At 42.5% G+C, this 26158-nt stretch overlaps 1 protein-coding gene across 5 annotated transcripts in view; it reads right to left on the reverse strand.

The window, feature by feature from the left end:
* TPK1 (thiamin pyrophosphokinase 1) overlaps positions 1-26158 on the reverse strand; it is a 495971-nt gene that overhangs the window by 179013 nt on the left and 290800 nt on the right. For all 5 annotated transcript variants that reach the window (XM_034761276.1, XM_034761275.1, XM_034761279.1 and 2 more), the window contains one exon: positions 4518-4664. In XM_034761276.1, the coding sequence (XP_034617167.1) occupies positions 4518-4664 (147 nt within the window). The remainder of the gene's footprint in view (positions 1-4517; positions 4665-26158) is intronic.

Genomic DNA, 26158 nt, shown 5'->3' on the forward strand with positions numbered 1-26158 from the left:
GTTAGATAACTGACAAAAGTATTCTTGTGCAACATATTTTCAAGTACAAATAGCAATACTTCTTCCCACATCTCAACGGTGGAATCCTGCAAGGGGAACACGGAACTCCGCTCAGTATAATGAAAAGACATGCCTCATTAACTCTTGGACATCTTCTCATTTCTTGGTCATAAATCCTATTACCTTGTATTACAAACTGCCATAAAACTCATAGATAAAAGATAATTTATGCTCAGTGTACAGAAGCTAATGTTTCTGTACTCCCGAGAAGCACAGAACCAGAAAATGAGAAAGTATGTATGTGAAACCTTAAGCCATTCGTACTGAGCATGGGTAGCATGATAAACATGACTCTGAGGGCCTAATGTTCTTCAGCCAGGGTATATCCTAATGGTAATTGACATTAGCAAAATTTCAAGCATAAAAAGTATGGACTAGTACATAAAATATCCTGCTCATAAGAAATGATTATTCCTTATTAAGGATTCTTTTTTCACCACAGAGAGAAATATGATCACTATTCAGTGCAGAGATATGTATTCTATTTTTAATTTTTTGCTTAAATCATCACATTGGAAACTGCTTCAAAGGAAATGTCACCTGCTGGAGCATCTACTCTGCCTCCCTATTTATAGTCAGAGGAATGTGACATACTAAAAAAAAATAATTTCCACTAGTATGCAATCTTTCCTTTGAAGAAACCAAAGTGCTTTACAAGTGTTCGGCTAAAAACGAAGCTCTTAAAGGTATCATTTTACCCATTTTACAGACGGGTAAATAAAGGCACAGAGAGGGGTCAAGTGACTTACTAAGGGCACAACATGAGCCAGCGGCATTGCTGCTTTCCTGACCTAATCATGTTGTCCACTTCTACAAATTCAGCCATACATAGAATTCAATCTGTCAATTGATTCTTTTAAGATTCACAATGAATGAGGCAGGAGATCATTCTTAAAAAGTATAAAAAACTGACATTAAATTGATTAGGTTATATACTTTCATATACTTAAAAACACATTGTATGAACAGGGATTATAAATGCTTTACCAAAAAATCTTCTGTCCTCTGATAGATACATTAATTTATAATAGAGGTTCCTGCAATTAACTCTTATCTGGGGCTACATCTTAAAACAATCCAGAAATTTAAACTGATTAAGACTGTGGCAGCCTCCTTAGCAAGTGGCATATCTCAATGGGAGATGACACCAGTGCCCTGGGATCAGCAGTGGCTTCCAAATCTGTTGATCTTCAGGGCACAATGAAAGGATCACCGTTTATTCAGGCTTTTGGGAATGAGAAAAATGATAAAGACTGGTGTTTGTGGGTGAGGCAAGATAATTTTGGGGTGTGACTATCTCTGCTGATTATTTCTGAGGGGTGGGACTAGGGAAAGCTGCTGGCTTTATGTTAATGTCACCCTGTTTCTAACTATGTCAAAGATGTGTACAGCATGGGGTAGGTGTACTCTCCAGTTTGGTTATAAATAAAAAACAAACAACATATAGGGAGGATACATAATATAGAACTATACTATACTCTTTGGTTAATAGGAAAGAGTCTAATTTTATCTTGGAGCTAAAATGCTTTTTGCTCATACTTTGCTGTCCCAGAAACCCAACAACAAAAATGGATCCTTCCTCCTGAAGAGAGAATGCTTTCCGATTTGCATGCTACATGAACGTGAAAGATTTCCTTGCAAGACGTTGTCACAGTTAAGGGAAACTGTCTTGTGTTCTCCCTCTGTGGTCCAGCAAGGGCACCTATTTTTAAGCTTTCGGCTCCCAGTCGTCACCTCTCTTGGGCAGAAAACCCTATCTTTTCCCTACCTAACTGGGATTTTTCCAGGCTACACAGTTCCCTGCCTACATTGTATTATTCCCAGGTAGCCAAACTACCTAAATAGGCCAGCGTCAGTGCTTTGGTTTTCCTTCAATGGCTATTAACATCATAGTTGCCCACAGTTATAAATTACCACAACTCTTTCTAAGCAAGCATATTTATTCTTAAGGAGAAAGCATCAGAGAGAAAACATTAAAACAATAAAAGAACCTACTCATACACTAATAAGCTTACCAGAGATCACCCCCACTCCAACAAGGCCTCTGGTAGGAGGTCAGTCCTTTAACTATGACAAAGAAGTTTTCCTGTGGTTACAAATTCCTAACAGCTTCAGCTTGGAGCAGGAACTCAAACTATGCATATCAACCTGTTTCTTTATACAGCTTGGGCCTTTAAAAGCACCAGCCTCCAGGAACAGGTGAACTGCAAACAATGGATCGCTCCTCAGGGCATAGCTTCCAAAGGTTTCGATGTTGAACAACAGGTGGAGGGCATTTGCTTTCATCTCCCCCCCAAGTATTTCCCAGGAATTCCACTTCACACATACTGCCCCTCCCCCAAAAATCATTCTTGTCTGCCACATTGTTCAGTATAGTCCTTTGATCTTCCAGGCCCACAATAATACGCAACCTTTGCATTTAATACAATGGACTCGAGAGAGACTTAAACTTAATTCAATAGGGTTTTTCAAGAATATTGCAGGAGACTGCCACATCTGTCACAGGTGTCCTTATTAATTTTATAATTGGTCTTCATGTATCATGCTATCCCACTTCTTTTGTTCCTCACTTGCATTATCTCCCACTGTGCTCTAATTCTCTCCTACCTTGATTTTAAATTACAAAGCAAAAAGAGCTGTCATTTTCCATAGCTATTTACAAGAGAAACTATCATAATGTAAACCTAAATTGAACGGAATAGGAAGAAAGTACTTCCAATATATGAATATTATTTATTCCTATTTATAAACTACTTATTTGATCTTATCTGGAAAACAGAGGGTTAAAATTATTTTCGGAAAGGATGGAAGATAATGGAGATGGCAAGTTTAAACCAGCAGTGAAATGGAATTGCGTGTCAGTTAGTTTTAAGATTGCTGTAAGATTCCTGCCCCCTGAATCTGCCCTTTATTTCTAAATACTAGAAACAGCCTGGAGTTATAAAAGTCATCAGCTGGCAATGCTGTACACCAGCCAGAAACTGAGTGAAAGAAGCATTAGCCTATGCCAATGAAAAACAGTATTAACACGTTCTGTAAAAGTGTAATAAAGGCGTAAAAAATTATCAGTAAAACAAAAAACCCCACTTAACACACTGCACAAATAAGTAATAATGATACAAAGGACTTTTGTTCAAGTTGTTAGGGGGTGAATTATTCCTTCAAAATTACATAATCTTAGCTCTGACATTTTAGAAGCCATTTATAAAAAACAAAGAATTAAAGTAGCTACATGACAAAAGCAAATATTTTAAATGCTAAACTGGGCATTTCTAATCTTATTGAAACGCCTCAAAATGCTCTAGCTAGCCTTCTCAAAAGTTTCCTAAAATTAATTTAGTATCAGTACAATATGTGCAAATCATTCACAGGCAAATTACTTCCCACTTTCAGATTTGATCGCAATTATCCCTCAGCCCAGGTTTTTCCTCACTTTGTTCCGTATCTAGCCTTTTAGCTCTGCAACTAATAATCACAGTCATTCCTTGTCATAGTGGCAAATGAGCTCCTGTGCCCAGCATCCCTCCTACAGACAGAGTGCCTCATGTTGATAATGTAGAATTCGCCTCTGTGGATTTAAATCTGCAATCTCTTATAGAACCCTATTAATACCACTCAGATTACAGTGAAGCATGCATGCATAGTGCAGGCTTGGTCATCAACCTTGCCAGTGAATCTCATTTTATAAGACAAACTGGATAAAAGTGTATAGCTAGTTAAACTTCTAGAAATCCAGCCATCAGAAAAAATATTTCCAAACAGAAGCCAATAAGTAACTGTTAGAAAAAAAGCTCTTTTACTCAGCTTTTGCTGCTAAATTAATTCTTAAAAGTGAAAGCTGCACAAGATATCATTTGTGTTAGTTTCTGAATCAATAACTGGATAAAAACCTGAACATCACAAAATCAACACATTTCTAAACAGATTCCCTCATTAATCACATCTGGATTTCAGTCAACATAAATTGCAGCACTCGGACTATATGAGAATTCTGTCTGACATGTTTGTCAAGCCCTTGAATTTTCCTCTTGAGTTTCTCTCTCATGTGACAGTCATATATTTCTGTTTAAAATGAAAAACAAAGGGGAGAGGGAGCTATGTTTAATTCCATTGGAATTTAATTTAAAAGTTGAAAGATATTTCCATTTATAACCAATTACAAAACTGAATAAAGTTTTAGCTCTTACTAAATTTTCACTTTTTCAGTTTCCCACCCTCTATTTAAAATCTGTTCTTGGTGAGTTAATCCTGATCTCTACAGACAGAAGGTGCAAAATATACCATTCCTGCAGGGGTGCGGCCATAGGCCATCCCCCAGCTGCTAGAAATATATTTTAAATCTAGGGTCTAATTCTACCATCCTGAAGCAAGTGAAGCCCTGCTGAGGGAAAAGGCAGTTTTGACTGTTGGAATTGCAGCGTCATGTTTATTGGGGTCTCACACTTCATTTCACTTACAGATTGAAGTAGGTAGATGAGGGAGCATTCTTGAATAACTATAACTGGAGTGGGAGTGATATTAGTTGCATGAAAGAGAGTCTCCACTGATGCCATGACTTGGTCAAAGCGTCCTCCAAGTCCACCCAAGGTCACAATCATATCAATCTAAAAGAAAAAAAATCAAGATTAAAAAAAGGAGAACTTTAAGGACAGTTCTCTAAATACAAAACAAAATATCAGAATTTATATGACAGGAACACAAACAATGCTTTAACTTCAGAGGTTTTCACCCAGATGAACAGTCTTTGGAACAGGAATGTTACTCCAGGATTTGGCCATCTGTCTGCTGGCGACTTCTAACTATCTATGGGCTATTACTGGTCTATTTGCAACTCCAGTGACTTCAATTAATTTGTGCCTATGTGTTTGTGAACTCACTGGCAGCTCAAAAGTCCAAATCTTCAGAGGGGTCCTTTAGCTCACATTAGTTGCCCATGTGCTCATGAATTAAACCCGACAGCCACAGCTGAGGACACTTTTGAAGATACTATCTGTAGAGGCACTTGCTCTGTGTTCCCATAGCAAACAGAGTCTGATATTAATGTCGTTCTAGTACCATTGAATACTATTATGTGACTCCTGGGTTAATAAAACTTCATGTATTTGCTAGGGCTGTAGACTAATGATTTATAAATTCATGGTCAGTGATGGTTAATCTAATAATGAAAGAACAGCTAATAACATCACACATGCACATAGTATTTTTCATCCAGAGATCTCAAAGTACTTTAACAAACATAAGTATTATCCCTGTAGCAGGGTGGACACCCGCTCCTGGCTGGGAGGGCTTGAAAGCAGCCCTAGAGAGGGCTGTAGCTCTAAAAGCTGGGCTGACTGGGGAAGCGGCCGCACCTGGGCCACACCCCAATCAGGCCACAGCTGGCCTGTATAAGAAGCTGGGAGCCAGGAGCTCAGCAGTCTCTCTCTGCTTGTAGAGAGAGAAGGGTCTGGCTGCTAGGGAGTGGAGCAGGGCTGGGGTAAGGCTAGAGGAGCTGGGGAGCTCCAGCCTGGAAAACCCCCAGGCTGCAGGCCTACCTGAGGGCCTAAGACCAGTACCAAGGCTGCAAAGGGGCAGCCCAGCTATAGAGAGAGGCAGCAGATCCAGCCCAACCTTGCCTGTGATGAGTGGCATATACTGCAGTCTGCCCCAGGGGGTGGGGCTAGATAGTGACTGGCAGTACACTGAGGTGAGGTGGGGTTAGTGGGACGGGGTTCCCCTGGGGGGGAGACCCTGAGACTGAGGGGTTGTGCAAGGGGGGGGGGGGCAGAAACCCAGTGAAGGGGCACTGGGGCCAGAGTGAGGTAAGGCGGATCACTGGCCTGCAGAGGGTGCTCTTGACTGGAAAATGAGCTAATTCCCGAGGATGACCAGCAGGAGGCGCCGCAGGGGTGAGTCCCACTCCTTACAATCCCAATTTTACAAATGGGGAAACCAAAGCAATAAATGCTTACGGGCTATATGCTGTCACCTCCTTATTGTAGAGTACCTTACTTCAGGAGCAAACCCTCAACTGATTTGGTCTACTCAATCAGTTAAGTATTGGTGAGTGTAAGGATGGCAGAATCTTGCCCTGAGTGATTTGCAATTCTCCCCGTAGCAAGTCAGGGGCAGAGCCAGGAATAACATTCAGGTCACCTGTCCAGTTGCCTGGCCAATAGAAAACACTGCTTGGAATAGGTCACAGTCTGCAGACTGGGTTATAATCTCAACTCTGTCACTCAACAAGCAAGGCACAACCTCTTCATCTTGTATCTTTCCTTATCAGTAAAATGGGAAGATTTGCCAGTCTTTGTAAAGTGTTTCCAGACTCTCAGACAAAAGGTATCATCTACATGTAAACTATGATTATTAGTAGTACCATAACATAGATCAGTTATGCTCAGTAATTACTTTTTTTTAAAGATGCTATTTTCACATTAGTCGTAACTAGGGCCTTGCCACAACGCAGCTCTAAAACTTTTACGTCTGCTGTGAAATGGCCATCTGGTGGAATTTCCAGTTTTATAGAGCTTTAGTCTACAGCCAGAGTGACTACATGACATTTTACGCAACCCATGAGCCACATAATGGTACTTCATGTATCTAGAATGATATATTAATAAACATCAGCTTCTATTTTTATTACAAGGGCTAAGACTTTGATTGTGGCATACTTGTTTGCATGCAGATTAAGCCCCTTTCCTTTAGTCAAGAATATTGCTACCTCTCCTACTACCCAGGGCCGGCCTTAGTGAAAATGGTGCCCCGGGTGAACTTGTATTTTGGTGCCCTCCTCCCCCCAACCCCTCAGTCACCACCCTTGGCTCCTACAGGCTCCCTGGGCCCCCCTGGCATTGCCTCTGGGCCATTACCTATACTTCATATGGAATGTCCACAGGGAAGTCCATTCAGTGTAGATGGGCGTCTCCCATGGTCCATTGTGAGTTACGTGTAGGGTGACCATATTTCCCTATACTGAATACGGGACACTTGGCAAAATTACTCTTATTCGAGTGAGTGTGTGTGGGGGAGAACGCAGGGTCACATGCCCCCTCTCCCTAGATTTCTGCCAGGGTTCACACCAGAATGTGGCTGCCAGCATCCTTTCGGCACTCTGAGGGAGGGAAGGGATGGGAGCTGCTTCCAGCTGCAGAGGAGGGGAAGGGATGACCTGGCCCATGTCATCTCTCCCCCAATCCCTCCCACGTGGCTGGAAGTAGCTTGTCCCTTCTTGCCCACACAGTGTCGAAAGTCAGTTAACACCTCCAGGCTGCTGCTGACCACTGACATAACCCAGCTGTCTCCTATCCCCCGGCTACAGCGCTTACAGGAAGGGGTTAAGCCTGAAGGATGGATTGTGCACCATGGCCCAGGAAACCTGACTGCAGGGGCTTCAGTGAACCCAGCCAAAGAGGTGATCAGCAGGGGAGGGTGCCCAGGGGACAAAGCAGGCCTAGGCTCCCTGGGGATAGGGCCTGGGACAGGGGGGTGGTGGTGGTGGTGAAGAGATGCTAAGCCCCTGCCCTGGGGGGTGGAGGTGGGGCGCTGCTGTGGAGCCTGCAGGTTCAGGATGTGAACAGGCTGGAAATTGCTTTGTCCCTCCGGCCACTCCACAGCTTAGCTGAGGAGCGGAGAGGCTTCCCCAGGCCAACGCTGTGCGGGGCTTTGGCACATGCAAGGCTGGGCTCCTCCTGGCCAGTGCCCCAGGCCAGAGGGTCTTCAACTTTCCTGGGGTGCCTGCCCAGCCAGAGGCCGTGGGGGAAGGAAGGAGCCTGCTGACCAGGCTGTTGGTGAGCTGAGCGCTCTGACCAGGGACTGCTTCTCTGCTCAGCGCTAGAAGCGGGACGCACTCCGCTGGGGGCGAGGGAAGATATGGAGGAGCAGCGGAGCTGCGGGGGCAAAGGGACAAAGCAGGGAGAGGAGAGCGAGGGAGGAAGCACGTAAAGGTTCCCACCATCAGCCTTGCACACCTCCCCACATCATCGGCCACTGGATCCCCCCCACTCACCGCTGGTGGGCAGATTACTGGCGAGCAGGGATCTGGCCAGCAGCAGGACCCACCAGTACTGGATGGGGCGGGGGGGAGAGAGGGAGAGACACAGAAAATATGGGACAGTTTGCCCGTTTTTAAGAAAAAGTTGGGACACTTGCAGGTGGTCTTAAATACGGGACATCCGGTCACCCTAGTTAAGTGTCCCTTGATGAGCCACTTACTTTGACTAGTCCTTCCAAGATGTGCTGGCTAACTACCTTGTGGGTGTTACCTCAGGAGAAAGCATTTGAAATATAGGTATAGAGCCAATACTCATAATTTCAAATACAAAAATGATACTTGCAGACAAATATTATATTCAACAAATCATAACCTTTTCATAGACATCTTACATGCCACATTTTGTACAAGATTTGTTGCAAATATTACAGTGGTTGCAACGATCATCTACATGGTCATGTTTTAATCAGATAATGTCACCATGAGTAACTGCTACAACTAGCAAATTCCTAGGCCACTGTCAGCAGAAGTAAGGGTGGCATGGTATATGATGTGTTGCCACACTTCTGTGCTGCTGCAGTGGCTTGTGGTGCCTGGCGCTTGGCGCTGTCACATGGTGGCTGCATCTTGCCTGAGCCCACGGCCCTCCTGCAGCCCCTAGCCACTCCTGGCTCACCACGCATTTTGACGGGCAGTACCAAGCAGTAATACCAACAGTAATAATACAAGTGTGTGTGTATGCGTGACAGTGTGTTTGTGTGTGAGAGCGCCAGTGTATGTTTGACTGTGTTGGGGGATTGTGTGAGACACAGAGTGTGTGTTGACGAGTGTGAGACTGTGTGTGTGTGACAGACAATCTGTGTTGGGGGACTGTGAGGGGCAGAGTATACGTGGGTGTGAGGGAAGTTTGAGAGACAGTGAGCGCACTGTCACCTTAAGTTCCCCCTCTTCCCCTGCTAGGTACGGCTTTCCCCCCCCCCCCCCCCCCCCCCAATGTGCGGCTTCCCCCCCCCCCCCCCCCCCCCAATGTGGAAGTTTCACTCCTCCTGACCCCGGCCTGGCTGGCCCCCGCCGGAGACCAAGCGGCGCAGGGATGCAGGCAGAGAGGGAGTCGGCTCTGCTTTGGACAGCGAGTGGTGGGCCGTGCCGCCAGTGACCAGCCCCGGCCGCGCCGCTCTGGGGCAGAGCTGGAGCTCTCAACCGGCCGGCTGAGGAGCAAGGGGGTGGGGAGGTCGAGGAGAAGCCTGCCGGCCCAGCATGGGAGAGGGGCCGGAGAAGAGAGGCGTCCGGCCACAGCCACCCAGGGGAAGCCCGAGCCCTTGTGGCACCTCCCTGGCTACGGTGCCCTGGGCGTGGGCCCTGTTTGCCCGGCCTTGCTACTACCCCGAAAAAACAACATGGAACGAATGTAATAATGGTTATTAGCTGTGCACATTTAAATGAGAAATAAGCAGAGCCTTCCAATGGAGAAAGCACTATTTTTCTATATTGATAAAGATCACACAAATCTAAAACAGAACCAGCATAATCTTGGGTTTTCCTCCACTTTCCCTGCTTGTCTTACTGGTCTTCTGTTTAATAAAGTTATATAGCCTAGATCTCTGGCTAACTTATGCTACCTTTTTCATTGTATTGATTCTATTGTAGAAACAAACTGTGTTAGTTTGACTGGCAGCAATTCCTATTTAACAAAGCTGAATCTGATGTTATATTGTTACAAAAAAAGAAGTCCTTTAAATCACTAACAATAGAAAGGCCCCAAACCCGCAACTGACAGCATGTGAGTGGATTGTTATACCCGTCTGGAGGTCCACTGACATCAAGGAGGTTCTGCAAAGGCTCAGTGGGTGACCTGCATACAACATATGGTCAGCTATAAGATTGGGGCTTTAATTAGCCCCAATGAGCCAATTTTCAGAGAGCTGCTCTTTAATTTTATGATATGGGTTTTCTACCATATGGGAACCTGGAAGGATTGTGTTCTTTTGTTTGACTTTGATATTTTCTATCTTTTAATAAAATGGAAGGGAACAAACTTTATTTTGACTTGTTAGACTGTTATGCTGCAATTTTAATATTATACCTGACAATATTTACCAATAAGTACACACTATTTAACTTGGGGTGGAGGAGAGGGATGGAAATTTGGCTAGTTTTCCTCATACACTACACATTTCCCTCCACTGCAAAACTGCCAATTTGAATGCTGAATTTTGCTCTCAGATACGTACACAAATAATATCTCTTGTCATGAACTATAGGACCTATTGAAAATAATACCGTAAAGTCCTGGCTGAATTATTTTGTGATACTGGTAAAAGATTTCTAATAAAAAACTTAAGATTTTTCTATTTCTATTAAAGTGTACTATAGTACTATACAAAAATGGTCTAAAATATTATTCCATTAAAAATAATGGCACTACATTGTTTTGGTAGATTAGTGTACAATACAGTACTTTTTAAAAAAAAGTTTAGTTCTACCTTAGTGTTTTAAACATCACAGGAATATCCTGCTGAGCACAAAGCTATAAAATATTAGGATTGGGTGAAAAAAAGATTATATTAATTTTCACGTGATCCTTATATCTGTTATTCAGGAACTATTTGGACTTGGGAAGACATATAATAGAACTGGCAAGTGAAGACAGAGCTACATCACAAAAGCAGGAAGAGAGAAGTCAGATTTTTGTTGTTTTGATTGTTGGCATCCCTGCCTTACAAAAGAATCCTGTCATCAGCAGCGACAAACAGGTGCAGACGATATACTGATTTATAAAGGATCTGTTTGAAGCACTAGGTGTCAATGCAAACTTCTCTCTCTCTCTCTCACACACACACACACACACACACACACACACACACACACACACACACACCATCCAAAAATCATAACCTCCACTTACAAAGTAAAATCATGAACCAACAAAACAAGAAACTCTTTCCTATTTTTGATATGCCAATGGATATGCCTCGCAGACACAGACACAAAACAACGCCCCCCCTCCAAGAAATATTTCAGATTATGGGGCAAAACAGGAATGAATTCCAAAGCCCAGAACTTCTCACAGATTCAGAGATTTTATGGCCAGAAAGAGATCATTAGATCATCTAGTTTGACCTTCTGTACAACACAAGCCATAAAATTCCACCCAGATACCCCTTTAATGAGCTCCCTAACTTGTGTTTAACTAAAGTGCATCTTCAGGGGAATCTTCACTTTTATCATCAGCCCTTTATCTACAATTTGTTTTCATAAAAGTGTTCTCCATTCACAGCAACAAAAATACAAAATATTTTTTGAAGTTTAAATCCTTAGAAATCATGGCCATTTAATAGCTGTGCGTGGACAGGGTTGTACTCCTCACACACCCACTGCACCTTCTCTAAGACTCATCCATATTGTTTAGCATTTTACAGGACAGCTCACTTTAATTCTGAGACATCTGGAGTCTAATGACCAATGTAGCGATCTTTAAATGATGTACTTGTGAATTCACGACACAAAGGATTTCAGGAGTTACTAACATACAATAAAATAATACAGCAAAGGAGTCAAAAACATATTATTTTGTACCAGCAGCTCAAAAGAGGCTGTTAGATTTCTCTCTCACACAATTAAGACCTGATTCTGAACACAGGGTAACCACAGGGAACAAAGGCTGCCATCACACCATGATCAAGTTGCCTAGTTTTTGCTACCTTTCCTGTTGAGACTACTTAAATGTACAACTGGCTTTAAACAATATTCCTCCATATACATTGGTCTCGTTGACTTTCTTCTTTTTTGTGTGGACAGGTTAATTACCAAGAAATTAATTATGTAATTAAAGAATGTGTATTTAAGGAACACAGAGTCGGCCCACAACATTTTGGCACCTGAGACGGGATGACGCCCCCATACCTCCTCACTTGGGCCAAAACTTTGAAAGGTCTCAATTCTGCCTTCTTCCTGTTCTCTCCTCTCATGGTACTGCTCTGACACCTATCCCAATAAAGGAGAACTAACAACTTAAAAGGCCTTGTTCAAAAATTTGAAGTATCGTATGTACTTGTTCATAAGCCGATTTTTTTTTTAGTAAAAAAGGGAAGCACCAGAGAAGGGGGTCGGCTTATGAACGGATATAGAGAGGGAGACGTGGGACACAGCCCCTCCCCCCCCAACAGAGAGAGCAAGGAGAGGCAGCACAGTCAGCAGAAACAGAAGGAAAGAGGCGGGGCCAGAGTCTCTCCGCTTCTGGCCACGCTGCTCTCCCCCCAGCCTCCGAAGCAGCTGCAGCCAGGTCAGAGACATCTTCCCCGGCCCTCCCCAGATAATGTTGGAAGGGATGGGATGGGGAGAGTATGGGGGTCCCGGGCTAGGGGTGGGGTCATGTAGGGTGTGGTCACAGGGGTTACTCCCCTGACTCCCAGCTTCTCCCCCCCCAAAAAAATTTCCCCACCAGTTGCTGTCCCGGCCTGTCAGGGTAAGCAGCTGGCGCACCAGGACACTTTGTTTACTTAGGTTTACCTCCGTGCCTGCGGATGCTCAAGGTGAACAAACCATCTCAGACCACCAGCGGCTTATCCTGATGGCCCAGGAGCCAAAGTTTGCTGACTCCTGAATTATAGTGTCGGCTTATGGACGGGTTATAAAAATTTTCCATTTTTATGTATCTATCTTGGGGAAGGGTCGGCTTATAAACGAACTGGCTTATGATCGAGTATATACGGTAACACTTAACTTTCAAATGCCTGAACAGCAAATATAACTTTTCTTGTCTGCATAGTAAACACTGGCATTTTTCTCTGTTTGAATAATCAAAGTGATGCTTTCCGTGCCTTCGTGGTTGCAAAGATTTGAACTGCTTCCTGCTGAAGGTCCACAGTCTGGGCCAGCTCATGCTCTATTGAGATAGTTGCAAGGCCAACCGGCCTCTCCTACGTCATTGTGGAGCATAGATGTGTTTTTATTAACTTCAGCTTGGAGAAGCTGCGTTCTCCACTGGCAACTGTTACAGCAAGTGTTAAAAGTATGCACAGAGCAACAAAAGCATTTGGAAAGAGGATGGTCATCTTATTTGTGCACATATATTCCAGAACAGCCTTTGGAGTTGATCCTGCTGAAATGTATCTTGAAAGGGCTTTCAGTTCATCACCTAAATCACTCACATCATCATGTATCAACACTGTCTCTAGTGCCCTGCATTGTTGGTGTAGGTCTTCTTCAGGTATAGTGAGGAGTTTTGGAATATCATACAACATCCCAAATATACTGCTGTGTTCCTTGAGCTGCATGAAACTGACTGTATTGCACAATCTAGCACCTGGTTAAAGAATTCAATTTTGAATTGTTGTTTGGGGTCTCTTATGGGATTATCCCGTGCCTCGTAATCAAAATGTCTTCTTCAGTGATTCTGTATTCTTGAATGGGTGGGAAAATAGCTTCAGTGTGAAGTTCCTCTGCCAACTTCTGTGCACTCTTCAGAACGTTTTGAAATCCCTCATCTGACCGGAAAGACTGTAGGTATGACTTTGCTTTGTCCAGTTGTTCCATTGCTCCAGATACATCACGGTCAACACCTTGGAGTCTCTTGCTTACAACATTTTTTTTTCAAACAAACAGTATGTCATGCCACAACACTAAGCCACATAGAAATTTGAAATTAGGTATGTTTCTGGTGATTCCATTTCCCTCTGCCACTGTTCTCCCACAAACAGTTCCTGTCATAGCATTATCCTTCATAACGGCAACTATGGCATCATCTATCTTCCCAATTTGGTGTTGGATAGGCTTTATCGCCTCCATTCAACTTTCCCATCGTGTGGCACTCAGTGGTTTCAGTGTCAGAGAGGATGTTCCCAGATGTTGCTTCAAAATTTGCCATCGATGAGTTGATGCAGAGAAAAATACATAGATGATTTGAATTACATTAAAAAATTCAGCAGCCTCACTAGAAACTGATGCTGCATCACTGACCACCAAGTTCAATGAATGAGAACTGCATGGGACAAAAAAAAGCTTGAGGGTTTAACTCTCGTATCTGTGTCTGCACTCCTCTGTTCTTTCCTCTCACGTTGGCACCATTATCGTAGCCCTGACCTCTCATGTCAGCTATCGCAATTCCCGTATCTTCCAGCTTTTTAAGAAGCACATTTGTCATACCAGTTCCTGTAGTATCATCAATGTCAATAAATTCTAGAAAATGCTCTCTGACCGTCACCACTGCAGGGACCTTTTCACTAGGTTCTGTCGTTGTTACAAAACGCACCATTAAAGTCATTTGTTCTGTATGGCTGGTGTCAGGTGTGCGGTCCAGAATAACAGAGTAATATCTTGCTGACTTCAGATCTGCCACAATCTTCTGTTTGACTTTTGATGTCAGTAACTGTATGATCTCATTTTGAATTGTTTTTCCAAGGTAGTGGTGTGTGTACATTTCTTGGGTGGTGACTCTTCTTAGATGCTCCTGGAGAACAGCATCAAACTCAGCCATCAACTCCACAATTTTAAGGAAGTTTCCATTGTTTGGCATATACAGCTGATCTGAAGTGCCGCACAGCACTAGGTTTTGGGTAGCAAGCATTCTCACAATGGCAATGAGCCTTTTCAGAACATTTTGCCAGTAAAGAGACTCTGATGCAATCTTCTCTTGATGCTGATCATCTATGGTGGCCTTTAACCTTAGTCTCAGCTCAAGCTCTTTCCACCTATGGAATGCTCTCTGGTGATTTGCCGCCTTCTCATGGCATGCCAGATTTCTAGCCAGATTTTTCCAGTTCTTTGTTCCTGTAGAACCCAATGTGGCTGGAACATTAGACTGGAAGAGTTTGCAACAAAAACAGTATGCAGCATTCTGGGTTTTCGAGTACATAAGCCATGGTCTCACCACTTTTTCCACCATTGGGGATTTCACACCAGTAATGTGTTGGATGGAAACTTCTATTTTCATTGTCTTTGGGGAACATGAAGTTTTTCACTTGCCGTCGTCCATGCAGTACAAGGAAGTCCCTCAGGCTACTGCTCAAGTGGGTCCACAGTCCTGGATCATCTAGACTTAAGGAACTAAACTCAGCAGCAGCTGTTTCTTGCGCCTCCACCACACTCTTCTCTGATCTACACTTTTCTTCAGGAATGTGCATGGTTACATCCATTTGAGATGGAGATATGAATGCTGCAGTAGCTGCCAGGTCACCTGCACTCTAACTGGAAGATCAGGCATCTCCTCACCACTCTCATCCTCACTGGGGCCAGAAGGCTCATCGTGAACATTTGTGTCTATGTATCTCAGGAGAGCTCCTTCCTGCTTAGATAGAAAAGCTTCCTTTGCTTTCTTTCTTTTTCTGAATGCAGCCCCAGAGGGGCATTTTCTTCTTTCACTCATGACTGCTGTTCTGTACCAGCCATAGTGGCTCTCAACACGCAATTGAAGGGGACAAATAAGCAGGCTGGTAGCAGGGTCTGAGTGAGGGAAGATATCAGCGTCTTAAGGGCCTGTCTCCTACTACTTCAGTTGACTGCCTGTTTTCCTCAAGTGGGTTCAGGGAAACAGCAGGAAACAGGAAGCTCCCTGAGAAGCTGGTGTTAAATCAATCCAGGCTCCTGGGGGTGCTAGAGAGGTACACAAGAGACTCTTCCTCCTCTCTCTCCCTGCAGCTCCTGCTGCTTTCTGTTATTCCCTCTCACCTTTTCTCCTGCCTGCCTGTTATGTCTCTTGTGCCCTCCTTCCTCCAGCACAGCACTCCACCATCTCTGTGCATCTAGAGCAGAGAAAATACATATGCACCAGCAACAGACAATTTTCTACACTCTGGGTTCTAGTGGCGCCCCCTCACAGTCTGGCACCTGAGGCAGCCGCCTCAGTTCGCCTCATGGTAAGGCCAACCCTGAAGGAACAGGTAAAAGTGAGAAGGAGAGAGCTCTAGGAAGCAGTGTGAAATGAGTGAAAAGGGTTTCCTATCTATACATTTCTACTATGACCATCACTGTGGTATCGAGATGCCAAATACAAAGTTAAGAATCACACAGAACACCCACTTTCAAATCTTTTGAAGCACCTTCACAGTCAGTGCCCGGCTGTATTCTATCTAGATTCTCATATTGTGCTCATCAGCATAGCACTGGATATCATGAACATGCGGATCACGGTGGCTTGGTTTTTTTTAAAGAGGAAAGAGCACAATCTCCTGATAATCAGATTAAAGAAGGCCTCTCTTACTTCTGTTGCCATTTTCATATCTTACAGTAACCTTGAGACTGTGCACTGTGGCACACAGAGGGGAAAATGTTCTCCTGTAGATGGTAAGGTTAATGCTCTGGGTCCATTCCCAAAGGGCTTCACCTTTTCTACCTGGGTTCAGCTCTAGTCAGCTAACTTTCAAACACACATGGTATTGGAACCTATTCCATCTTATGATCTCCCTTAGCGAAAATCTGAAGGAGATATGATTGAAGACTGATCCTTCCATGACTTCACTTGTAGGCTTTCAGAGAAGAACAGCTGTTTGACCAAAAACTCTGAAATGTGTCTCAGAAGACTGGGCAAAACCAGTGTAGTGCTGCACAGTTCAGTCTTATTACAGTTTATATGCAAGTCAGCAACACCTTCTGATCAACAGTGTCAAAAGCTCCCAAGAGATTGGTCATATGAGCATAAATGTTTTCTCCCCTCTCTGTGACTATGGAGATCCTTCATCTCTAGTGCTATTTCTGTGCCATATCCTGGTTAGAAACTTGATTGTGAAAGGGCAGAACGCTGTTTCCTTCTACTCTCCCATTCCTCTACTAGTTCTCATTCATAAAGAGATTATCCCTTTGTCCTTGACCATTTTTTTTTTAAATTTCCCAAGCACCCATCCCTCACAGATATTGGAGAGCATTGCCCTTCATTTAATTGCTACAACACATAATAAAGGGGGTTATTTGGAGAGTCAGATACCTGCGCAATAATCAGATGCTTGCATTTACCTGCTGAAAAATGAGAGTTTAAATGGCACTGAGTTATATTTATTGTCTTTCAGTAACACTGTACCAAGTGTGATCAGTTTAGAAGAAAAAACATTTTTCTCAGTCAGCCCTGCAAACTCAGCCTGCAATCTCTATTTCCAGCTGTACTTTTTCTACTTCATACATCAGCAGCAGTATTGAGGATTCTGCCATTTGGAAAGTAGTTGACAATTCCTTTGATTATGCACGAACCAGAATAGATTTCAGTTCACCTTCCCGTAGCTGTATTAGCTCTCTAGTGCTAGCTGGAGTGTAAAGTAGTCAATTTATTGTGATTTTACTTTGCAGCATGCGATATGTAAATTTAGTAATCTATAAATATGTCAATATTTTTAGGCCAAATAGCTGCTAAAATCAATAATTTTTGTTTTACAATATATGTTGGCCCTTCATTTCCTAGTAAAACAATCATATATTGACATCAGAAGTTTGCTCAGGTACAATCATCTTACCTCTAGCAAGAACTTGCTCATTGCTCTAGCCAACTGACTCTCCAAGGGAAAAAGAACTCTCAGATGATGTCTGTCACTGTACCTGAGATGATAGCCCTCAATCAATTTCATTGTCACCTCACTGATTCCATTAATCTTGACATTATTTCGTTCCAGGTCAGTTGCCAGCTCCTTCACAGTCTCTCTCTCCTCTTATGTTCCTTGCCTTACATTTTTGCTACAGTACTTTTCTATTCATAGATCTTTTTTTAATTTTAAGAAGGGAAGATTTAATTCACTGTGATAGCAGCAATAATATGCTAATGGATTGCGTTGGTCTGCTTAAACTGAACAACATATTTGACAGTGAGATACAAAAAGGGAAAAAGATGATCTAATGGCTAGATCACCGAATTGCAAGTTAAGGGATTTTCTCAGCTCTCTTATGTAACCTTGGGCAAGTCACTTAAATTTCCATACCTCAGTTTCTCTACCCATAAATAAAATAAATTATGAATATATTTGTTTTACCTGTATAATGCCGTAAAACATAACACAGTGTTTGACAGCCTTTGATTTAGGTTCTGTAAGGAAGGAAAGCCAGTCTGTGGTAAAGACACTGGGTTTGGAGTTCATTTTCTGACTCAGCCACAGACTGTGTGTGACCTTGGACAAGTCACTGAATCGCTTTGTGTCTCAGTTCTCCATCCACAGAACAGAATAATAATATTCCCTTTCTCCCTCTTTTTGCCTGTTGGAGTGAAGTGTTATGGCCTGTGTTATGCAGGAGGCCAGACCAGATGATCAAAATAGTTCTTTTTGGCCCTAAACTCTATGGATGAAGGGTACGGTATTAAAGCAGTACACATCCTTGTTGCCCAGACTTACAGCATATATTTGCAGGTTTTGCATTAACTTTCTCTCAGTGATCTCTATGGGGATTATGTAAAATTTGTATCTAGCACCGGAGATGTGCTTGACACTGTGCACATAAATTAAAAGACAGTCCCTGCCCCATGGAGTTTCCATCATCAATTAAGAGCTCATTGAAAAATTATCCAAATTTTTTCACAGTAATTTGTTCTTTGTGAATGGTTTAAATCTCATGTTTCATTTCAATAAACTCCCTCGTTGTCTGATTATTGATTAAAGGAATAGAGGTCCTGATCCAAATAGAGGGCTCACTTTACCTAATAAGATTCTTTCCCATATCTTTGATTTGGTTTGGTTCAGGCCCTACATGACTTTATAACCAAAGCTCTAAATTTAAATCTAAACAGACTTTCTTCTGTAAAATACACTATAGCCTAATCAAGCTTTATGCCTGTTGAGCTTTTGCAGGTTAAAAAACAGGAGTGCAAGAGTTCCAGTGAAATCAACCACAACAAATCCAGCAAAGCAAATCACTGCTCTCAGGAAAGAATTTAACTGAGATGATTAAACAGCTTCCCTTTTACTTTCAGAGACCAGTCCTTCACTGCACTGAATAATGCAATTCTCTGCTCTGGTAGTTTGATGCTGCAATCTGAAAACAGAGGACCCTGTGAAAGACTGGAGAAGAAAAAGCTGGATCAAGTAGGTCTAAAAACAAATTAACTGACAAAGGTAGTAACAGTGAAGTAAGCTTTAATAAGACTGCAAAATATAACCCAAGCCACTGGTCAAAGGTATCATGATCAACAGGAGATTATACCATAGGCCTAAAGTTTTGCATTCAATCATTAATAAAAATAGCTGTAATAAAAAACAAAGGATGTGAACTCTTCTTGACACCTTGTGGAAACTATTCTGTCGGGATTCCCAATACCAGCCCATTTTAAAATGTTGATCTATGACCAGAGTCATAGCTAAATGAAAACTGTATTAGTGACTCTGTTTTCTGACGGGAGAGAGAAGAAAAATGGGCTGTTAGAGGCTGACAACAAAGTGGAAGTTTTTGGAAACACTGCGGACAAACACATGCCCCTGAATTTGTGTTCTTTAATACTGTTGTGACGTTGCAGTCTATATAATTTTATAAAAATATGCTAATGAGTGAGTATAATGTAACTGGAATATGCTTCATGCAAAATGTCTCTTGTAAGGTATCATTACAAAGCTTATAATCTACTGAGTGTGATCATCCTATTTGTATAAATGTACCACTCTTGTATCTGAAACTAGAAATATGAAATATAACTCTGAGGGCCTATTGTAATTATGCAAAATGTGGGCCATTAATGGTGGTTTGGAATCTTGATGACTCCCATTAACCAGGACAACTGTCTGCAGATGGGCGTGTTTTACCTGGAAGTCTTCCTGTATACGTGTGTGCTGGCAAGTGGGCAATGAAGTCTTGCAGTGACATGTGATCACGTCACCTGAACTGGAATCCATCTTTAACCTAGTGTCTTTCCATTGAGAAGGAGGGGGTGGAAACCCAGAGAGGGACAAAGGATTCCTGCCTTATGCAAAAGATATATAAAGGGATGGAACAGAACAAAGAGGAGGAGCCATCATGAAGAATCCCCTAGCTACCACCTGAGCTGGAACAAGAGCTATACCAGGGGAAAGAATTATGCCCAGGCCTGGAAGGTGTCCAGCCTGAGGAAAAAACTTACTGAAGCATCTCTAAGGGTGAGATTATCTGTTCAGTTTGATTAGACAGATTTACGCATTTTATTTTATTTTGCTTGGTGACTTACTTTGTTCTGTCTGTTACTACTTGGAACCACTTAAATCCTACTTTCTGTGTTTGATAAGTAAAAAGTGATTTTATTAATTAACTCAGAGTATGTATTAATACCTGGGGGAGCAAACAACTGTGCATATCTCTCTCTATCAGTGTTATAGAGGGTGAACAATTTATGCTTTTACCCTATATAAGCTTTATACAGGGTAAAACAGATTTAATTGGGTTTAAACCCCATTGAGAGTTGGGCATCTGAGTGTTAAAGACAGGAACACTTCTGTTAGCTGCTTTCAGGTAAACCTGCAGCTTTGGGGCAAGTAAGTCAGACCCTGGGTCTTTGCTGGAGCAGACAGGAGTGTCTGGCTCTGGCAGGACAGGATGCTGGGGCCCCGAGCTGCCAGGGAAGACGGGGTAAAAGTAGCCTTGGCACATCGGGTGGCAGCTCCCAAGAGGGTTTCTGTGATCCAACCCATCACAACCATCATCTATGTTAAGTATTCATTCACTGAGATGTGATCCAAAAGAAACTGAGCACCCATGACCTACATTTAAAAACGATACCACAGTAGTTAAAATACATAAATCATCCAAAGCTGCAGGACTTCTCCTTCTCTTGTCATCTAATCACTAGTCAACAGATCAATATGATTCAAACCCACCACCTGACACCAAACAGAAATCCTTCCCTCCTTTCCTCAGTGCTGCACCAGGACTTGCTCAAATCACATTTGCTTTGCAGCATATCCAGGTCAACAGATTCAAGAAATGTCAATCAGAGAAGAGAAGCATTCCAAAGGAAAGGCACTCTTCACCGAGAAGGCTCTGCCAGCAGTTCCCTGCTGTTTATACTGTGTGTGTCTCTGTGTGTGTGTGTGTCTCTGTGTGTGTGTGTGTGTGTGTCTCTCTCTGTGTCTCTGTGTGTCTCTGTGTCTCTGTGTCTGTGTCTGTGTGTCTGTCCAGCGTAAGCACCTCTGCAGATCTTCACTGCAGCAGTAAGGCACAGACTGAGAAATAGTCTCATATAGGAAGGTCCCAGACCATTCAGGGCCGGAAAGGGCAAAAGCACAGCTTTAAATTCCACCAAGTAGCTCAGAGCCAGAAAGCACAAATCCCAGGGCACCGATCAAATGAGGATATACACCTTCTCACAACTTCCCATTCACTTCATGATAGACCACCTTTTAAAGTCCCTTTCTAAAAAATCTTCAGCCTCACCTACACAGAGTCAGTATTTTGTAAGTTATTTTTGTTCTCTAACCCAGATAAATATTTCCATTCACTTGAAGAGCACTCTAGCAGAATTTCTTTACAGCTTTGTGGGTAGAGTGCCTCCTGTTTCAAATTCATATGCTTACATTTAATTTGTGTAGGTAGGGATATTTAGTTGCTTAATGTATGTAGAAAAGAACTATAATAGGTTCTTTAAGTGACATGGGGGGAAATGCCCATGTCTGACCCTTTAACTGGGCACAGTCAACTTGAAATATAGTCAGGTTTTATTTTTTTAAAGATCAGTTTAGTTTCAGAGACCACTCCTTAGCACTGCACCATCCCCACCTCTTTCAATTTTTTTCACATTCCTATTTTTAAAAAGATTTTTCTCTTCCTTGCTGCTATATGAAATCTTACAAATGGCAAGAGACACTGACTTCACTATAAACCATTCACAAAATTTTGTCCAATATATGAAGTAAACAAGGTGAAAAATATTTTTTTTTCCCTCTGATCTCATTCGATTACAACTAACTGAGGTGTTTTCTGTCAGGCATGTATGTTTCAAGTTGACTGTGTCTCTAACATGAGAGGAAAAGTAAGTAATGGAAAAAGGGTGATTTTCCCCCATTTGCTGAGCCAACCTTCAAACATTGGGAGGTGGGAGGGCAAATCCCTGGGGTATTACTTCCAATAAAGTCCTTGCGACTCCATAGTTCTGCTTAGGGTCAAATTTTTAAAGGTATTTAGGTACCTAAACATGTAAATAGGTGTCTAGTGGGATTCTAAGCATGTAACCACCTAGCTCCTGTTGAAATCAATAGGAATTGGCCACCTACATGCTTTTGAAAAGCCCACTTAGGCACCTATCTGCATCTTTAAGTGCTTAATTACCTTTTTAAATCTCTCTCTTAAGACCCAAGAACTATGGTGAAAAGCAGTACTGAATACAAGCTGTTGAATGAATAAAACTTGAGTACTCTGATATGATTTGGCCTGATATTATTTCTCTTGCAGTAGCACCTAAGAGCACAAGTCATAGATCAGGACTCCATTAGGAGCAAGTTTGGTAAGGATCCATGCTTAGTTTTCCCATAGTGCCATCTTTTATTCTTAGACTTAGGAAAAATTCACATTGTAAAGATTTTTTGTTTTAAAAGGGTAACCATTTTTATTTGTATTTCAACATTCCATACCACTATGTAATGACATTCATCTCCAAAAAATTACTTATTTTAGGGGGGAAAAGAGAGAAATTTTCATTAGCTAATAAGTGTATAAAATGGTAACATTCTAAACATCAACAGTGAGACTTCTAACCTCGATGCCTAAAGTTAAGTTCACCAAGTCTATATTTAAGCCCTTAAATAAGTGGCCTGATTTTCAAAAGTGTTGAGCACCCAACAGATCACATTAACTTCAGTGGGTTTGGTAAACAGGTCTTCCTTGTGAGGGAGTCTATTCTGTTTCTCCTGTAGCAAGGATGGGTTAGGTATTGCAGCCTGAGGCCTCTTTTAGAACTACTGCAGTGTATTCAGAGTCATCTATGAGAACCAGGCCTATCTATTTGTCATCTTAAGTTAAATGTCCGCTGTTTTCTAAAGAGGAGCAGCAGAAGCTGGGACTTTAAGTGCTTCTTTATCACAATCCTTTAGCAACAACTGAATCAACATAACTAGTGTTCCAGCTGTGGGTTGTAGATGCTACAGACACATGTATAATCTGGGTCTGATTCTCCACTTGCATCAGTATCTCTAGTGAGGTCAATGGAGTCACCACAGTAGTATAAAACAAGTGCAAGAGGTGAATCAGGTTCATGTATAACAGTAGTGGAATGGTTGTAAATCTGAAGCACTAAGGAGCATGCAAGCCTATACCCATGTCCTGCTTGAGTATTTACTCCTGGTGGAAGTGTCTGCCACTCGCCAGAGGGAATCCAGCCACTGAATCCCCAACTGTTTTAATCCTCCAGAGTACGAGCAGAGACCAGACCAGACACTGCCACTGTCTTAGGGCCTCTGGGAGAGCTCTCGGGGTGAAGATCTTCAATCTGGCACCCCTGCCTAAGAACTGTGTCCATATGGCCCCCTTCCTAGTCCCCAGTGCTGCCTCCTCAGACACTTCCTTCTTAAACGCACATCCTCTTCCAAAATCCCACCCAATGGTACGAGCCTTCTGGGTTACCTCTTCGAGGGGGCACATAGTGGGCATAACTTATAAAGCGCACAGACACGTTGCACAGTAATTAACACCATTTATCTTTAATCACATGAGAAACACACAGATCCTCAGAAAAAAAATCCTACACATATATCCCTGCCTCAGTTTCCTCATCACTCCAGAGCAGGGGTTCTCAAACTTCATTGCATCGTGACCCCCTTCTGACAACAAAAATTACTACAGGACCCCAAGAGGAGGATTAAAGCCTGAGACCACCCAAGCTCCACCACGTCAGGTGGAAGGTCCTGTAACCTGAGCCCCGTCACCCATGGCTGAAGCCCTTGGGCAGTGAGGCTCAAGCTTTGGCTTTAGCACTGTGCCCCAGCAAGTCTAACGTCAGCCCTGGTGACCCCATTAAAACAGGGTCACGACTCACACTTAAAGAAAATAAATTGGGGGAAGTTTCCAGCCAGCTCATTGTCATTCAGATGTTTCTACCCGCATAGGCAGTCCTTGAGTTCTTATGGGTTAGGGTTAGGACACAGCCCTGCCAGCTCAGGGTAGATTCCACATTTACTTAGAGGCAATAATGCAGAAATATTTATAGTAACTTCATTATATCAACCAGAATTCATTAGTTGTAAAGACAGAACCCCCAAATCATCACAGGTCGTCATTTAGTCCCTTCTGGAAAGGGCCAAGTGGCACGTAGTGCTAATGCCCTCAACTCTCAGTGATCACAATGAGAAATGAGGGCATTCTGCACTCCTCAGGATCGGGCACTAGGTTGACACTTCAGATTCCATTGTCCAATCAGGAAAGATTTACTAAGGGCTTGTCTACATAAAAACTTAAAATGAATTAACTAAAGCTATGAAGTTAAAGTGCAGAAGTTAACTTATGTGCGCTAACTTCACAACTTTAGGGTATACCTACACTGCACACTCCTTTCTGTGGTGTGTAGTGTAGATACAGGCATACTCCCCCTAGCCCAGATATGAACAGCAGCATAGACTGTGAGGCACAGCTTAGGAGAGTAGAGTAAAGACAGGCCTGAAGGGCCTGGGTATGCAGCCAAGTACATATCCTACATGGCTCTCTGCTTACCCAAGTCATGCCTCCTCCAGCTACATGTTCTTTTTAGGAACATAATGTCCCGCTGACTCCCCGCTGCTGGAGCCCTTCCCCACTTCAGGAAAAGACTCCAGCAGCAGGGAAAAGGCTTTGGCAGGGCCTTCAGCCTTGCCCTGTCTCCCCCCCACACCCCTTTCCTCCTTGCCGCGAAAGGCTCCAGCAGCAAGAAGCAGCTGAAGCCTTTTCCCCCACTACAGCCTTTCCTTGGCATGTGTAGCTACACACCGCAGCATGGACACAGCCTGATTTTCACTGTGACGTGCAGATACATGTACACTACACGTCACCTTCAGTGGTGTCTAGTGTAGACATAGCCTTGTTAAATTAACTTTCCCGAATGTCCCTGTGTAACAAGCCCATAAAAGGACTCCTTAATAACTAATGAAGAGACTTCAAATATAAACAGTCCTCAAAAGCACAGGCTCAAGAAGTCAAATCAGCTTTAGTTTATTCATCCATTATTCAGATTTACAGGGAATTTTTATAATCCAGTGATAGGTTTAAAGCGTTATCTTTGTCTGAAAAGTACAGATTGTTCTTTCTTTAACTGTTTAATCTAAAATACCATCTACTTTAAAACTGAGCTCTGAGACTTTTAATATAGCCTTATTATACTCCCTGCTAAAAACAAGGTTATAGCAGATCTTCATTTCCTTATATAGGCCAACAATATAAAAATGAATTTTATTGAAACTCCTATTGCCTTTCAAAAGGTTTAATGTTAATGCTTTTAAATTAATAAAACCATCAATGTCACTGTGGAAAAGTTAAAGAAAAAGACATTTTTTAAGGTCACTGGTAATATATTAGCATTTTCATTTAAAAATCACATTTTTCAAAGCATCTCAACAGCTTCAGAACCTAGCTCTTTTAAATGTACAGTATAAGTCTGAATCTGAACTTTTTCTTTTTATCATTCTATAGAAAGTGTTTGCATTAGTTCAGTCCCTTTTCTATTCAAGAGAAACTCTCTCTCTATCTCAGACACACACACAAGTAAAGTCCCGGGTTTATTTTGCAGTGTGAACTAATGTTGATACTGCTGGGAGACTTACCACCTTGGGAAGTGACTTGTCAAGTCTCAGACAGGATGTTAAGCTGGGTCTGGGTTATACATTACACACATGGAAAACTTAGATGGAAAACCCAGGGTGCTGTGTGAAGTGGTACTGGTGATTCAACAGGTGAGGACTCACCTCTTTGAGTCAGTATTGAAACTATGGTCCACTGTGGTAATACAGGTATGGAATGACAGGAGGTACCAGAGTTTGACTAAATATAAACCCAGACTAGATCAGTCATGGTCATTGAAGACGACATGAAATTTTTGCCAGAGCAGATGTGTTAGCACCAGCACTTGAGTCAATTCAAACTTGGAAAATTATACTTTACCTATTTAAAATTAAGCAGGTAGTTTCAACTGGAGAAGTTATTCCTCATTTTCCCTCCTGGAAACTGATTTGTAAAAAGGAGGGCACCCAAAATAACAAGGGGCGTGGGTGGTGGTGAAGCTTGCCAGCAGCAGAGTCTGAT

Source organism: Trachemys scripta, chromosome 2 (assembly GCF_013100865.1).
Source record: "Trachemys scripta elegans isolate TJP31775 chromosome 2, CAS_Tse_1.0, whole genome shotgun sequence".
NCBI lineage: Eukaryota > Metazoa > Chordata > Testudines > Emydidae > Trachemys > Trachemys scripta.